Consider the following 18,389-nt stretch of genomic DNA (forward strand, 5'->3'; position numbering starts at 1 on the left):
CATTTTCTCCTTAGAAACGCCTTCAATGATCATCAAATATGACATTTTCTTCTTTAAATACCTCAAATAATCCTTGCCTCAATTATTTAAAGCATTTTTTTAATTGAAACGCCTTAATTGATAATTTAAAATAAATCTTTTTATTTTCATAGATCAAAGTATTATAACCTGATCTTTTTTAGATACACCTATAAATAAATGATTAAGGTCAATTGAGGCATTTCTTCCTACAACCTCCTTAACTCATATTAAAATTTTTTTTCCTCTCGATGACCATGTTTTGACAATATACATATTCTAGTATCTAATCATGAAGCTGAAGAGCCTATAATTTATATATCAAATATGTCATTTGCATATATGAAACGTCTTATTTGATATCTTCATCATGTTTTAATAACAAATACGTTTCTGATTTATATTTCAACAGATTTCAGCTCATAGCATTTACTTTTATCTTTGAAAAAGTTTTAGCTTCCTCATCCGTCATTTCATCTTCATCTTATTAAGTTTATATTTGTTTTTTACCTGAAATGGTGTGTATACTTTTTGATTGATAGTGTATAATTGATGTTGCCTTCCAATGAACTTATTTTTTATTTTTTTAGATGTTGTTTAGATCTGAATATATGTTTATGATATAAATGCCTTGTTTTGTGGTTAATTTGTTTTAGCTTTTTCCAATCTTTCAATGTTTTGTTTGTGATTTATATTTTATTTGATGATATTTGATAGATTTCATCTACCATATGCCAATATTTGCTTTTCATTATGTTTTCAACTTTAATGATATTCTGTCTTCTAAATAGTTATGGCTAACTTATCACTAAGAAGGAAGATGCAATTGGTTACATTGCTTATGATGCATTCGAACCGAATTGAGACTTTATTGTATGTATTATATTTTGTTGCTATAACTTTATTAAATATTAATGTAAGAAAATGACGTAAACTATCTTATGGTGAAATATCTTATGATATGCTACGTATTAGAGAGTTAAACTTAAACGTAATAGTCTTTGATAACGATATATAGTAAATAGATAATACTAGAATGGACAAGAGAGCTTTTACAAAATTATATTATTTGCTTAAAACAAATGGGGGTTTACAGTCATCTAAACATATGTCAATAGAAGAACTAGTAATTAACTTCATCCACATCATTACCCATCATACAAAAAATAAAGTTATAAAGCATTAATTAGCCAGATCTGGAAAGATGATTAATAGACAATTTCATTATGTGTTAAATTTTGTTTTAAGATTACATATGTGTTGTTTAAAAAACCCAAACTCATATCAAAAAATTCAACAAATAATAGACGAAAATGGTTCGTGGGTGATTTGGGTGCCTTAGATGAAACATATATTAAAGTCAGCGTAGATACAGTTGACAGGCCTAGATACAGGACTAGAAAAAATGAAATTGTTACCAATGCTCTCAATGTTTGCACCCCAGATATGCAATTCATATGTTCTATCAGGATAAAAAAAGTTTTACAGCAGATGACAGAATGTTAAAGGATGCTATAACATGCAGGAATAGGTTGAGGATCCCACAATATATTATTTTTATTATGTTCATATAATGTTAATAACAAAACACCTTATTTTCATTTTATTAATGTTGTTAAACGTTGTAATAGATAATTACTATTTGTTTAATGCCAGATACACAAATGGGAAAGGATTCTTGACACTTTATAAAGGTTAACGATACCATCTTAGTGATTGGAGGGCAGGACTCCAACTGATGACCTTACAGGAATATTTCAATATGAAATACTCTTAAGTAAGAAATTGTATCAAGAGATGTTTTGGCATATTGAAAGCTAGATGGGCAATTTTAATGGAGAAGTCATTTTATTCAATTAAGACATAGTGTAGAATCATTTCTGCTTGTTGCCTTTTTTATAATTTTATTAAGTCTGAGATGGTTTTTTACCCTATTGAAGGGGATATTGCTAAAGGAAGTATTTCTCAACCAAATGAATTTGAACATTAAGATTTGATTATGCATGTTGAGCTATCTGATTCTTAGATTCAGTTTAAAAATAATCTGGCTAATGAGATGTTCACCCATTGATTGCAATCATGGGGATAATAACATTATAGATATATTTTATATTTTATTATTTATTTATCCAATGATTTTTATTGTATGTACCATATGGTTAAGTGTAAAATTTGCTTTATATCAATGTTGAATATATGTTTACAATATATTTACAATGGTTTTTGAGTATCCAATGAATATTATAATTTGGAGTACACAATTATTTGCTTTATTTCCATGTATATTTGTTTATTTTATTCCCTTGATTGTTTTTTATTTACTATATTGATATTGCTTCATTATGGAGTACCATGTGATTAAGAATTGAACATGTTTTCCTCACGTGCCAATCTATCATAATCCATTCGAGGCGTATCCAGAATAAGATAAGACAATTCAGGCATTGGTAACCATTCATAGACTCGAAAAAAAGATTTTCATATGGTTCAATACCTACATTCTTTAGCTGAAGATCATAGATGAAGAGCGAATAATGAGACATTTCACGTCGGATATCTAAGTTATATTGAACGAATGCTAGAGCAACTCATTCCTACTTCACAACTTAAAGCAACCTTCTACATCGAATCCAAGGTTAAGTTACTTAAGGTACAATATCACGTAATTTATGATATGAAAAATTTTAATGGATTTAAGTAGAATGATAAAAAAAAATGTATCACAGCTAAGAAATAAATATTTGATGAGTGGGTTTGGATAAGTTTTTAAAGATAATATTATGGTTTATCTATCTTTTTTACATATTTTTCTATGAGTTTTATTTAATTCATATTTGCTTTAACTTATACAAGTCACATTCATTTACTAAATGGTTAAGGAAAAATATTTTTTATTTTTTGATAATTTTAAAGAGATATTAAATCTAATAGAGTAACCAATCAATGAACCGAAACAGCAGTCGAGTAGTTAAATCATTGAATGCTAATAACGATGCTTACTTCTCTCTTGAGTTTAATATTAGTGCTAAAAGAAATACAAAAAGATGAGACGATGATGAAGAAATTGGTTATGCTTCTTCGAGTAACACTAGGACAATGTTGTTAGGCAAAAAGCGTTCTAGGAGCAAGGATGGATCAATCATTGATTTGGTGCATCAGATTGGTAATATTAGTGCTTCGTATGATAGGGTTGTGAATGTGATGGATGGCATTTCAACTTGCTTGTAGACAGAAGTAAAATACAGATAGAAAAAAATTACTTTTCAATGAAATAATGCAACTTGACAAATTTACACCTGATGATACACTCGCTACTGGTGAGTATATGTTGAAAGAAAATCACAAAGTTGAGTTTTTCTTTATGATGCCAACTGTATTTAAAAGTAATTACATTAAAAAATAGTTAAATGAATGTAACGCATATCAACCATCGTTTGACTTTCCTCTTCCTAGACACATGTCGATCGCACTACATTTTATATACAAATTCATTGTATAATTTTGTAAACCTATTTATTTAATTAAAGCAATAAGGGGAATGTTGTAAATATGCAAATTATGTCGCATGTTAAACATGAGTTTATTTATAATGGATATCATACTTGTGTGAATCAAATACAAATTTTTGATATTATGAATTTCATTATTGTATGTAAATTAAAAACATCATAATACTTTGATATTACACCACAATTTGGATTTATAACTGATAAAGTTAGCGTTTAAAAATACTTTTTACAAATTGGTGCTTATCGTTGTATGTGTTTTCATATAATGCGATTGATATAAAATAAATACATACCTATAATGAAATAATGATACCCCAATCAAAAATTAAAAAAATCCAACCAACATGCCTTTACAAAAAAACCCGAACCGATATAATGCATATATTTATAGCCAATCAACTTTCTCCAACCTCAAAGTGTAGCGAATAATAATACATAATCAGACCACTCTTTGTAGACTACATCAAGTTCATCTTTTGTAAAGCTTTCTTTATTCTCCCACTGTAAACAAAAAATCAAAAGTCAATGTTATTAAACAAACACAAAGTTTAGCTCTTTTTATTGAAAGATATTACTATTGTATGGAATCAATATTAATTTTGAATGGTGTCCTCATAAAATCCTATAGAACTATCTTCCTCATAAAATGAATGACATAATATCCACATTCAATAATTTCTGGTTGACGAGGTACCTGAAAAATAAATTTTAATGGGTTTATTTATCTAAACAAACTCAGCATAAAAGAATATATTTCATACTTGTCGATAATGATACCTAATTTATCTTTGTTTTCTTATCAACTGCAACCATTCCCCTAAATTGTACCAAAAAATAATAATAAATGCAAAAATACAAGTAATTATGAAGAAACACAATATAATCTAATTATCTCTGATTAATAACATGTAATATCTTTTTATTAAATTATTAATATCGGGGTTAAACATCACCATTGGTTGAGCGAAATTAAATAAGTATGGCATCCAGAAATTGGTATCAATTACACAATATGCTACCAATGATGCTTACAAAATAATAGACATAATATACAAATATTAGGCATCATCTTAGATGCCATAAAGGTTGGAATTTTAGTTGTACGAGTAAAACTTACGTAACAATAAAAGGCACCAAAAAATTTTGACCTTATAATGCTAATCACATTTTGGTGCCTTTACAAAATAACAACCATGAATAACGATAGTGTCACTCTCTTGACTAATCATATTTGAGTCATCGAATTTGAATATATGGGTCATTTGTCTCGTCTTAATCTCTCTATTTAAGAAGTTGCACGATAATAATCAACAATACCAGTTAATAATACATCATAATATAGAATAATAGATATTGACTTTGAATATTCAAATTAATTGACAAGCTAACCTCATATGACAATAATATCAAAAGCTGATATTTCATCTAGGGAACAAAATGCCTTAATCTCAAGCCCCCCATGTAAGAAATAGATGGATGATCAAATAACCTATCCCCAGACCCAATGGTAATGATGTTTCTTTTGGATAAATGATCGAGTGCATAATTAAATAACGCATAAATGACAACCTCAGTAGGGGTCATCCTCTAAGTCTTAATATCCTACTACAATATATAATGAAATATAAACAATAAAACCAAGTCAATATAAATAACAAATACAAATAAATATTAAGTGAATAAACAAAATGAAAAATAATGATTACTACCAGAGTTTGGGTTTACTGCCAGACTTGATTCGTGAAAGCTTATCCTTGTTGAATGTTGGTAACAGACTACCCTCTAGGTATATTAGGCTGCATTATTGTCAACATTGTCTTTAAAGCTACGAGTCGTTGTTGTTGATCATTCAAGCATTACTCTTGTTCATCAAGTATTTGTTGTTGTTGCTGAATGATTGTTTCATTATTTGCATTTTTCATTATAGGAGTTTGGGTTGATTATTGAAGAACTTTGATAGTAACACAGATCTACCAACTCTACAAACTCAACCATGTCTTTGTTTTGATCATAATGCCAAAAACAAATGATCTTTATCATAATCGATTAACAGTTCATCGGATTTAAATTTAATAGCAAATTCATTATAAAACATAATAAGATGGCACGTAATAACAAAATTATACAATAAATAGTCATCTATACAAGCACAAAGTGAGTCATACATGATAAATTGATCGGTTATAGATACAATCTTTTTAACCATGTCCTTAATTGCTTCATCTATAAAATGATCCATCATTCTACATATGTCATTTTTTTACACATCTCATCTAAGAAGTTCAATTCCAGAGCTAGATGATTCATGATAAATTAAAGCGATATAAAAATCAAAATCTATTAACCGAATGTTCATAAATATTCATATATGAGTACAAAACAAGCGTGTAAATACTTATAAGATCATGCTTGACATTTGTACCCTTTCTCGATGTCCAATGGTGATATACTTGTTTGGTTTAAATGTTCTTTTATTATTTTTTAATTTTTGAAAAAAAAAGGTAAATCACATATTAAGATATCGAATATATTACACAAAATATTATAAATAATGAACATAACGGGTATGTATATCAAGAATTATTCTGATAGATGATCTCGAACAAAATACTCTACTCTTAATAACTTATAACATTTGCATATGACGATGGAGAATCAGCCAAAAAATCACTATTATTAACGAACGATAAAATATATTAGATTATCAATTTGCTGTTAAATTCTTTGAATGCTCTCAGTCGATTGCAACATAAATTTTTTATACTCAGTTGGGACATCAAACCGTTCTTAATAAATTTAAAACAATTAGTATGAACATATTATTTTAATTAAATTTCCAACTAGAAACAAATTTTTAGATATTGCTTAATAAACATACCACAACCAATTCCTATATACAATCTTTTTAATCATCAAAAACTCGTCGCCAATTATGATACGTAATAAAAATATTAGTATAGACATTCGCTTCAATGTGACTAGCCAACTTGGTAGCTCTATCCGACACAAGTTCCTGACTTTGATTAAAGTCGACATAAATTTTCGTGTCACTCGCTTTAATTTGTTTACCACATCTCCTTGCTTTTTTTTTTTCACTACAGGTGTCTTCTTCATGTTCAATAGCAGAAGACATATGTTTTTCGGATTCCATAATACTTGTGATTTTGATCATAATTATACTAAATACATCAAACTATCTCTTTAAATATCATATAGTAAAAACAACCAATATCCACTATAGTTACTATATACAGTAAATGCAAAAAATACATAAAATGAAAAAGAGGTGGAATATGCATAAACACACAAATATATATATATATATATAGTAAGGAAAGAAAAAAATACTTATATCGAATATAAATACTACAAAAAAGAATAAAATATGCACACACTAGTAAAAAAGAGGTGTGATCACATTGAGTGGTTGACGGTCAAAGACGACGAAAGAGATGAAAAAACCAAAAGTTAAACTAAATGGATTGATGGTTTAAAGGTTTTCACGCAATGTAGCTTTTTATCATTCACTGTATTAGCCATTTGATTTTTCAAGATTCAAGAATGGGGAATATACCTTTAAAAATGATCATTTAAGGGGTTTGCTTATAGAAACGCCTTAAATGATCAATTTATATTTTAGTAAAAGGATTATTTAAGATGTTTGTATATGAAAACACCTTAAATAATTTTTTTATATTTTTATAAATGGATTATTTAAGACGTTTCTCAATGAAAAACGTCTTAAATAATTTCATTTAAAAAAATATATAACAAGATTATTTAAGGCATTTTTCCAACAAAAATGCCATAAATAATCTCCTTTCAAAAATATCATAAGATTATTTAAAGAGTTGTTAGTTGGAAAACACCTTAAATAATTTTTAATATAACAAGATTTTTTAAAGCATTTTTTAACGAAAAACACCTTAAATAATCTTCAATAAAAAAATTAGAATAAAATTATTTAAAATATTTTTGGTTGAAAAACGACTTAAATAATCTCCATATAAAAAATAGCTCATGATTATTTAAGACGTTTAGAAATGATTATTTAAGGCGCTTTTGGGAAAAAAATGCTTTAAATAATTCTCATATAAAAAATAATCCAAAATTATTTAAGACATTTTCCAACAAAAAAATGCTTTAAATAATCATATTTTATTTTTTTAAGAAAATTATTTAAGATGTTTCAGGTTGAAAAACACCTTAAATAATCACATAAAAATAATTATTTAAGATATTTTCTAATAAAAAAAACTTTAAATATTCTTTTAATTCATTTATAAAAAAATTATATAAAGCATTTTCTATATAAAAACGCTTTTAATGATTATTTTATAAATAAATGAAATGAACATTTATTATTTTTTCATGATATAAAAAAGGTGACCAATACATTAATTGATTTTTTTCTATAGCAATTTTCTCTATCAATTTCTGTTACTTAAAAAAAATGTCAAATGCCTCATTTTATGATATTTTATAAATAAAAATAATATTCAAATAAAAAATTTATCTTCTTATATTGCTGAAGACATCATTTATCATTTCGATATTTATTATTAATAAAAGCTAATGAAAAATTACCATCACTTATATCAAAAAAATTATAATAATTATTCAATAATTAATATACATAAAATTTTCTAAATCAAATAAGTAATAAAATTTTCTAAATCAAATAAGTAAATTTAAACGCAACATGTCTTAAAAATAAAATAAAATAAATCGTATATCCCACTTTTTCAAAAATCTTTTTTTTTTTCTCAAAATCTAAAATTCTACGCCCGATCAATATTCTATCAGTTTGTTTGAAGGGAGTTAAACATCCATTCACGAGAGCACTTGATTACTACAATTGCAGCTTTGAATAAGGGAAAGGACTGGCAAAAGTTCGCTTGTCACATTCGAAACAAAATCAAATGAAAAGCACCAAAAACAGTTGCTAGTCCCTTATGGAGGAGAGGTAAATTATTCTTGAAAAGTTACATGAAATTTTATATATTTAAATTATCACAAATGAAATGTCTAATTAAAATTAAAAATTCAATACTAATTATATAATTAACAACATCAAATTCCAATGGAGGACAAAACTAAAAAAGCATAAAAACTTTTGGTAGTTTCATAATTCTCTCAAAAAGTTTTAGGATTTCAATGGGGGGCACCATTAACCCCGTTGTAAGGCTTATCTCTTTGTTAGAATGCCGATGAGCTGCTTCTCATTCAACTAATTTCGGTTACAATCTTTACATATAAAACGATGAGAGACAATATGATACAACTTTTCCCGTAATTGCATGTGAAAATTTACTTATGGAAACAATGATATTTGGCAATCCTTTTTTTCTTTTCCACACCCTTAAGTCCATGTTAAATTTCAGAAGTCCCAATTGGCTATAAGAACAGACATGTACAACACTAATTCTGCAAAGAATCAAATGAATACAATTATCAGTATACCAAACAATGCAGTTAAAATGATGATTCTCAAAAATAATGAAAGAGAAAATTCATATGCAACAGCAGAACTGTGTGTGTGTGGATGCATCTAGGCTCAGACTGATGAGCACCATAAACATGACAAGGAGAGACATGAAAGTTTCATTCAGTCAAAACATCATACACCCTCAAGCCTCATGCTTCACTGATTGCACAAATCTTCAAAGAGACAAAAAAAAATAATCTCAAAGGTCCCACAAGGATCACACTATCAAAAGGAATCCCCAAGCGGACAGTATACCATGTTGGTAATTTGAAGCTGAAGCGTTCAAAAGGGTGTGTACCTTAGATTATTTAACAGCATGCATCTTGCCAGGCATATAATGTCAAAAAGAATGCTGTATTATGTGCATGAAGACTTTGCAGGAGTTCGAACCATTCAGGTGACTAATGGCAGATCAGGACGCCCCGGTTGAGGGATGGAAAGTTGACTCAATGGTTTTAACCGTTCCATGATATTGGAAAATGAAGGACGCTTCCAAGGCTCACTGCATTATAGTCAACAATGACAATGAAGAAACATGGACAGCTTAAACAGGAAAGTTTGCTTAATAAGATCCATATCAGAAAAGAATTTTAGACTTACTTGGCCCAGCACTCCTCAATTATGGCAGCCACTTGAGGATTCAGATCATGTGGAATATCAAGCCTTTTGCCCTTGAAGCCAACAGCTGCTACGACCTACAAGGCAGTTTACATGGGGCATGCTTGTCAGAAATTTAGCTGCAGAACATATCCTTGCAGGAAAATTATTAAAATCTACAAAATAGTTTGAGTAGTGAAAAACCTCAGTTTTACATTAGGAACAACAACAACAAACTAATCCTTATATCCCATACAAGGCATCCATGTATTTCATGGTCTACCTCTAGAAGTTTTGGTTTCTCCTAAATCTAGAAGTTCATTTCTCCTAACTGGTGCACAGATAGATCTATGTTTCACATGTCAAACCATCTCAAACAGCCCTCTCTCCTATTTTTCCTCAATTTGGACTACCCGTAATTTTCTTTGAATCTTTTCATTTCAGATTTTGTCTCTTCTAGTCTTATCACACATCCAAAAATCCTCATCTCAGCTACGCTCATTTTCTTCCCATGATGTTTCTTAACGGGCCAACACGAAAAACTTCAGTTTCAAAGGTATTAATTATTAAATGTACAAAAAGTACTGATATATCAATAGCTAATGTTGAGAGGTATGTTAGTCCATAAGGTGCAATATATTGCTATTTAATTGCAAGCTGCTAAAATTTTAAAGAGCATGTGCCTATTTGCAATGAGCTTCACAACGTTTTCAAAAACACAAAGCTTGAGGTCCTCATTTACAAACATTATGTTATATGGACCATTTTGCGCTTTATCTCAATATTGGATGTCTGCATTCAGTACAAAGATATCCAGAGAGTTCATCCTTCAAATGACATTCAAGCATGTGATCTATAGCTAAGGTTGTACACCACTATTTGAGATGCTTATAAAATTGGTTTGTTCTTCTCTAAAAAATTTCACTTGCCATCTTATTATTATTCCAACCAACTTGGAACCAACAGAGTATTGTCTATAATGAAAATCGAAAATTTCTTTTTAACAATGATTTCAAGATGCTACTTTTTAAAATCATAAAAGCTAAACTATCAGCAAAATGATATATTTGTGGGGCCAAGATCTATAATATCTTAACAAACCTGTGCTGGATTTAAGTTGCCCCATGGTTGTTGCAACGTTGCAAGCTCCCACAAAATTACACCAAAACTGTATACGTCAGACTTCTCATTTGATGGCTCATCACGAAGGACTTCTGGAGCCATCCACTCAGGCTAATATAAAAATATATGTTTATTAGTATTGTGCAGCATAAACAGTGACATATGGTAACTCAAATAAAAGTACCAAGGAAATTGTTAAGAATTAGTGTAACTTACAGTTCCAGCTGCTGACTTGGATGAAAGAAATGTGTTTGCCTTCAAACGAGAAAGCCCAAAATCACAAACCTGAACGTACAGAACAGGCAATGTGAGGAAGATTTATATGAAGTAGTTAAACAAAAGTACAAAGGACTTTGAAACTACTTCACTATTCTCTATAAGTAACAACAGAGCAAATAAACTTGCAAGCCATAAAACAGAAACTGTGTCTGCATGGCACATAGTAAAACCACAACATCATAGCTGTGTTAAAATCACCATAAAGAATGTAACACCAAACAGGAGTCCATGAAATGGTATAACACAATTACTTTTCCTTCGTCAGAGTTCAAGAGATAGTAAGATAGCAGTTCCCTCTTCTTAACTCAACAAATTTCTGAAGCATGCAAATATCAACTCACAGAGGCTCAAAATTTACAAAACTTTTTAGAAAATTAAGAAGACATTGGATAAAAATTACAAACAGAGCCGCAAATTATGATAAATGAGGCTGGCTCCAACTATAGACAATGCCAGCTATGATCACAAAAAACTAGTTAAGAACTATTACCAACTGTAAACCCATGGCTACGTTTAACATATGTAACAACATAATAAGGTTTGAGAACTATCAAGATTCCATTATCAATTTAAAATTAAGAAGTCAATCACTTAGCATTTGCTCCATCACAAAAATAAGTAAATGGAAATGGCAAATATTAGTCCTTACTATCACAGGATCATTAGGTGAAAACATTATACTCTTTGAGGCACAGCACAGACATTCAGGGTCTCACCTTCACAGTATATTTTCTATCAACTAAAAGATTTGGAGATTTTAAATCTCTATGAACAATAGGAGGATTGCGTCTATGAAGATAATTCATTCCCTTTGCCTGTACATAAAAAGAGATGGTAATTTAGACCAAAACAATGTACAAAATATAAAGATGATACCATAAGAAGTTGTCAAATAAAAGCAAAAAGAAAGTAAACCCCTTGAATACCCACCACATCGTAGGCCATACTCAATCGACGCCTCTCATCCAACATCTCTTTCACACCAGGCTTATGCAAAAGCCCATACAAGCTACCTCTGCAAGAGTCAAGGTTTTAGTCCACTTAACAATTCAAAACTCTAAAATGAGTAGACAAGAACTATTCCCTTTTTTGCATTTTTCGAATGGAGGAGTGCAAACAAAGGGGTATTTCCAAAAATAGAAAAAGATAAAAACAGTAATAAACCTTGATAAGTACTCTGTCACTATTGACAAATTTGGGGGCTGAGTAACCGCTCCCATAAAAAGAACAATGTTTGGATGCCGTAGACGTTTCATTATTGCAACCTAACAAAAAATTGAGGTGAAACTACACATCATACAAAGAACATGAGTGTAAAATTAATGTTTCCTGAAGCTCAGGAACAAAGTCCGCTCAAAATGTCAGCCCACTCATACCTCCCTCAAAAATTCTTTGATGCGTTCAGCATGCAAGTCTTGTTCCACGAGGATTTTCACAGCAACATCCTGTAATTAAAAATAATGTTTATTTGGATGAAGAGGAATTATCAACAACAACACGTCCAAAATTTGATCACCATCTGGTTTGTTCCTATCAAAATCTCATGTAACTCAAGTCAATTTTAAATTAGTTTAAAATGAAATACATCAAGAAAACTTATTTACTGAGGAACTCCAATTCAAAAGCACTGAATACTTTGAAAGTAAAGATATCACTGAGGATGAACCAAATCAAACTCAAAAAAAAAAAAAGAATAAAGAACAAAAAGTTCACTCTTCTAATAAACAGTAGCAAACAGGTGACTGAAAGATGTCTACAAACATAGACAATTGAAAATATGAATTTATTTGTATTCATAGTTCGCATAATTGAATATCCTTTGCTAAGCAACTTTGAAATTGACATAACATATATCTTGTACTTCGACTATATAATGAACTATGACTGCATATGAATCCAGATGCATTGCCAGATTTAACATATCACAAACCTTTTACAGAGAAAAAGCATGTGAACAAATAGATTGAATGCTCGTTTAGAAAGGTTTATAGAATAAAAAGGTCAGATGCTACAACATGCAAGAAAAATATTGAGCAGATGTTAGCAATGAACAGTATGGCACAACAGATATAAAAAATAAAACTTCCATAACATTTGACTTTTTCCTTATGACAATAAGAAAATAATCAAAAGGATTCTTACACAGCCATTCCATTCAGCACGATGGACAATTCCAAAAGAACCTGAAAAGAACAAGGTATAAACCTAAGTACGCTATTATAACCATACCTGCATGAATTGTGAGCAAGGAATATGGTCTCTATACTGTAAAAATAAATGTTCTCCAGAAAAGGACCAGAAAAATACCAGAGCCAATTCTCTCTCTTAAAACAAGATCACTCCATGGAATGTCCAAATCATCAACTTCAAGGGCAAGTTCCCTACTTGGTTTGCTAGAAACAAGTTGACTGCCCTCAAAGAACCTTGAATCCTTAATAGCATCCACAATTGGATCAGAGAAGCCTAGAACTGCAACATCTCTATGCCTTATTGGAGAGATACGCTTTAAAGAATCTTTAATAATGTTCTTTGAGTGTATTTTAGACCGAGAATATTGGGAATCTCCATCATGAGAAGTTGGCCCAGCAACGTTAGGACGTAGGGGCAACTGTGAGCTACCATCTATTTTACTTGAGATCTGCACAAGGGCATTTCTGTCTGGGCCAATCTTATCGAGTTTCTTGGGATAAAGAGAGAATCCAGGATTTTCTTCATTTGTAGTAGTACCTGAATGGCAAATAACTATAGCTTACTTGCACGCCAGATGAATAGAGAATCACAAGGTGAACCATGTAAATTTAATATAGTTATTTCGAGTCGAGCTCGAATAGCTCGACTTATCGATCGACCCGAGTTCGAGCATTCTTATACTTAGCTCGAGTAACTCGCGAGCCTAACCAAGCTTTTATATTTTAATATATTTTAATTATTTTAATTGATAAAAAAACTTGAACTCGAGTTTAAGCTCGAATACAAATAATTGAGCTTTTATCAAATATAAGAATTGAGCTTATTTTTACATGTTAATCGAGCCTAATTGAGTAAGTTCGAATAGCTCGATTTCTATCTCGAGTCAAACTCGAGCTAAAAAAGTAAAACAAGATTGAGTTCAAGCTGAATTTCGAGCATCGAATTTGAAATCGAGCTCGAACTCGAGCTTAGTATTGTATCAACTCGAACTCGATCTATTACACCCCTAGTTACGACTAAATCACTAGAAAAAGCATCATATTTTAAGTCACAAACATTCCTTGTATAAAGATTATCTTACTTCATAAAATGCAGCATGGTGTTCATAAACAAAATTTTAAATGTATTGCGGATATACAAATGACAGCCTCAGCAGTGTTATAAAAGTAAAAATAACAAGAAGCAATTGACAATATAAAACACCAGCTTTTATTTATTAATGCCTGTCCACATATAAACTGACAGAGTTACTTTTCTGGTTTTCCCTTGTAACTCAAAGCAATATTTAAGACAATGCCTTGATTTGACTCCAGGATGAAATTTTTTCCAAGAGCCCATGCCAAAAGCTTCAGTAGACGAGTCTTAAGAAACTGTTAAAGTTAGAGCACAGCTACACTGGCAGAGAAATAACTATCCATTGCTTTCATCAGTGAAGATGCAGAAAATTTTTATAAAAACTTGAAACACTGTATTCAATCTTAGACCAAAAGCATACCAGTGAAGGCACTTCAAATATGAAAAGCCTTTCAGCATTCCCAAGCAGATGATCAAAGAAACTACATAATTCAAGTCAAGAGAAAGACAAAAGCCTAAAATCTCAAAGAAAAAAACAGGCCATTCATTAAAGCTCTTTATATAGATAGCAACTGAAATTTTACCTGCTGGAGCATCATCAAATACAAGATTAATTGATTCACAGTCCGAAAAATACTGTTTGGCCAATGACCTGAAATCAATGGCAGGTACAGCGGGTTTGAGATGTGGAAAACGCAATGGGGAAGAAATTGAGATGGAAGATGGACCATTGAGCAAGGAATCAGGCTCACATAAGTGACCTGGGTTCCCAATTAAATCAACAAGATACTCCCTGAAATCACAAAGACTGGCTTCATGAGATTTTTCTTGCATATAGCAAATATTTCATTGAGATAACTTACACGTTAACTTTTTCATAAATCATAGACCAAATGGGAAGAAAGAACCACAATAAGCAAATGCACTGCCACCATGAAAGTGAAGTAGCAGGTAGAGTTAGGCACTTTTCGTTTCAAAGAATTTGTTTAGTTTCCGCATGACAAACAACAACCAAATTAAAAATTGCAGGATTAATTTTGTCAGCAAAATATTGCCTTTCAAACACAAAATTGCACTAAAAGAATGACAACTTCAGAATTTAAAGGAAAAAGATAATAAATCAGAAACAAAGTTAAGCAAAATAATTAACACCAACCAAAATACAGTGGTGTTGATATAAAATACCTGTCAAGCCCAAACCGAACAAGGCAGGAGGAAGCATCATCTCTTTTACAATATTTGCAGCCCTTTGCAATTCGACATGGTAGATCAATAGTGTCAGCTAGCACCTGCATAAATTATATTTGAACTGTGAATAAATCCTTGCACCTTCAAAGGAAAACACATTTTATAACAGGAAACTTACTTGACTAAGATGTAGAGAAGGCATAAAATGTAAACTATAATTACAGCAAAAAATACTTCATAAGATCTCAGCTGAAATGAAAACACCAAAAAAATCTTAGATTACTTTGAATAGTAAAGCTCGATGTCTGCAGAGGCCAACGGATAGGCTCCCTATAGGAACCACAACTGAACCTAAGCAATCTTTTAAATCATCACTGCACTCCCTCCAAAAGGAAACAAAGTCATCCTCTCTTGTAGTAGATGAACCCCTTGGCGCAGCAATAAAACAATTCATCACTAAGGTGCAAGAAAATGCATAAATGTTGAAAATTTGTGCGTCAATGGTGTAGATAACTCACCCCATGCGACTGCAGACAAGCTTTGCTACCTGATCGACAACTTCTTCTGTGGTTATGCAGTTGCAAGAAATGTTGTGGACTCTATTTTGCAGTTCTTTTAAGCTGGGATCACTTCTTCGATCAACCAATATCACTTCTAGAGGTGAATCCACAGGAGGATCAACAGATCTTAGAGAATCAATTGATGGAATTCGACCATGTTCATGCAGATCAGTGCACACAGCCCAGACATATGGATTCACTCCATGAATTAAATAAAACCCATCAGGAACTTTGTCGAAGTATGACAAGCAGCCATTCACCTGATGCACATAACATTGAAAACACAGGATAATTGAATTTCCAGATTTTATCAGCCAAATCCAGAAACTTAACTAACTTCCTAGTCTGTGAATGTGTATTACAGATGCTGGACAACTGATATACTCCCATTTTATTCACAATGACATAACATATCATAGGTAGAGAATATAAATACACTCATCAAATATCAGAATAATAAAAATCATCATTAACAATATACAATTTGCATTTGCCTTTCCATGTGCACCCATTCCAGAGCAGACACCGCTACCAAAGTCCATCTAATACAGCACTTTTCTCTCTTCAACATTTTGAACATAATATTTCTCTAAATAACATAACTGAAATCTGCTATCTAAATAAACATTTTCGACCATCTGATAGATCAAAAGAATCCCCATCTTAATCATAAAATTAAACCACAAAGAAGAAAAAAATAACAGTAAGCGATGATTTCACTCATATTTTAACTTGTAAATGATTTTTGTAAAGGCTAGTTTGGTTCTTTATGCATGGACGCACACCATTCATATCATATCCATCTGCTCATGGTTAACCAGAGAAGTAATAATTCAATGACCATGGTGGCAGCCCTAGCATTGGTACTATGACATTTAATCACAGAAAAAGGGAACTACTTCCACCTCCTTATACTGCTTTTTTAATTTAGATAACAGATTTTCAAAAATGTCAATTAATCATCCTCTCTCCCAAAGTTCAAATAGATCTAATCCTGAACCAATGGACAACTACTTTTAGCACCAACCAACTTTTCACATCCTATCCTATGCATCATTCAGGGTTCACAACACAAGGTAAGAATTCATGCACAACATCCGGTTAATCTCCTGACAATCTTTAAAATCATCTAAAAATGAAATCCATTCACTATCACAACTATTGTATTCACCTATGCATATTTCTTCAATCCCTAGCCTTACTGAACATTAGGTTCATTTAAACAAGCTCATAGTGTAATGAACAAACAAAAAACAAATAAATCCACAAGAAAACTTACCCAGAACCGATGGGAAACTGTCTCAGCAGAGCTTGAGCTAGTCGTCAGAATTGCAGAATCATCCGGAACTGGATCCAGAAAATTCGGATCATCAGCACAGGTAGCTTCCGAAGAAAGTCTCAAAGCCAACGCCAACTGCAACTGATAACTCTCCTCCGTTTGCTGCGCCCAGCTTTTACCCGTCGACGAACCCCCAAATTTCGTTCTCAAATCCCCATGCCTAAAGCTCTCATCGTGACCGTACACGAACGAATCAATCTCGTTTGCCGCCGTCGAAGAAAGTGTCGGCACATGATAATCTCCCGATAACGAGCTCTCACCGAAGCTACTCCCGCTCGATTGCCGTTGAAGCCCGACTGACGAAGCATATGTATTCCCTCCTCCGCCGCCGCCGATTCGACCCGCTTGTTGCTGGTTGTGACTTTGGTTCTGACTCTGATTCTGATCCCAATCAATTAAACCTCTCTCGGATTTCACCTTGCTATTTTTATTACTCGTGGATTCGCTTGAAAGGGACGGCAGCAGAGCACCAGATATGGACACGGAGTACTGGTCGTCTGGATACTGGCTAAGGAGAGAGTAGCTGGATCTTCGACCGGACATTTCCATTGATAATCTGTAGAGCAATCACGGATCACAAAACCCTAGAAACCCTAGGAACCACCATTATTGAAGATTTCCAAGCTTTTAGCCTTTTTTCTCAATAATTTTTTTTCTTTTTCGTAAACCTTTTTTTACCAAGTTCCTTTTTTTTTCTCTCCTTCTAGACTTCCATTGTCGGAGAGTGAAAGAAACAGAAATCAATCCCACTTTTATTCGATGGCGAATCGTAGTTGTCTCGAAGTTTCTTCTATTTTTTCTTTGGTTTTTTTGGGGTAATTTCGAAAAGCCAGATTTCTGGTTCAAACGCTGATTGGATGATTTATTTTTCTTTTTCATTTTTTTCTTTCGCCAAATATAAAGATTTACCCCTTTGGGTTTCTTTGGCTGCCTCAGAGCTAGTGGCTCCTGCCCACTGCAGTACTGCTACATTCCTCTTTGTCAAAAAAACATGGATAAATGAACCAACACGTAAACTCACGCGC

The 18,389-nt window shown here is 31.7% G+C and overlaps 1 protein-coding gene and 1 long non-coding RNA gene across 4 annotated transcripts; both read right to left on the reverse strand.

Moving 5' to 3' along the window:
- Positions 1-3,693: 3,693 nt before the first annotated feature.
- LOC149520288 (uncharacterized) lies at positions 3,694-7,243 on the reverse strand. Its single transcript, XR_016341585.1, has 2 exons — positions 5,237-7,243; positions 3,694-4,028 (listed from the first exon to the last, which is right to left on the reverse strand). It is a non-coding gene; the product is annotated as an uncharacterized LOC149520288 (long non-coding RNA).
- Positions 7,244-8,559: 1,316 nt separating this feature from the next.
- LOC111311758 (serine/threonine-protein kinase CTR1-like) lies at positions 8,560-18,144 on the reverse strand. Of its 3 annotated transcripts, none has more exons than XM_022911433.2 (16): positions 17,305-18,144; positions 15,984-16,285; positions 15,749-15,893; positions 15,463-15,566; positions 14,862-14,929; positions 13,321-13,740; positions 13,156-13,196; positions 12,390-12,458; positions 12,178-12,278; positions 11,944-12,028; positions 11,730-11,828; positions 10,951-11,019; positions 10,714-10,845; positions 9,616-9,710; positions 9,314-9,517; positions 8,560-8,954 (listed from the first exon to the last, which is right to left on the reverse strand). In XM_022911433.2, exons 1-15 carry the CDS (start codon positions 17,911-17,913, stop codon positions 9,409-9,411), a joined length of 2,448 nt encoding a protein of 815 aa, XP_022767168.2. In that variant the 5' UTR covers positions 17,914-18,144; the 3' UTR covers positions 8,560-8,954; positions 9,314-9,408. The 3 variants fall into 3 exon arrangements, with proteins under 3 accessions (XP_022767168.2, XP_022767167.2, XP_022767170.2); XM_022911432.2 differs by having other exon boundaries at positions 14,862-15,070; XM_022911435.2 differs by lacking the exons at positions 15,749-15,893; positions 15,984-16,285 and having other exon boundaries at positions 14,862-15,070.
- Positions 18,145-18,389: the final 245 nt, after the last annotated feature.

This window comes from Durio zibethinus, chromosome 1 (genome assembly GCF_047325235.1).
Source record: "Durio zibethinus cultivar Kanyao isolate XHJ-2024 chromosome 1, ASM4732523v1, whole genome shotgun sequence".
NCBI classification, from domain to species: domain Eukaryota; kingdom Viridiplantae; phylum Streptophyta; class Magnoliopsida; order Malvales; family Malvaceae; genus Durio; species Durio zibethinus.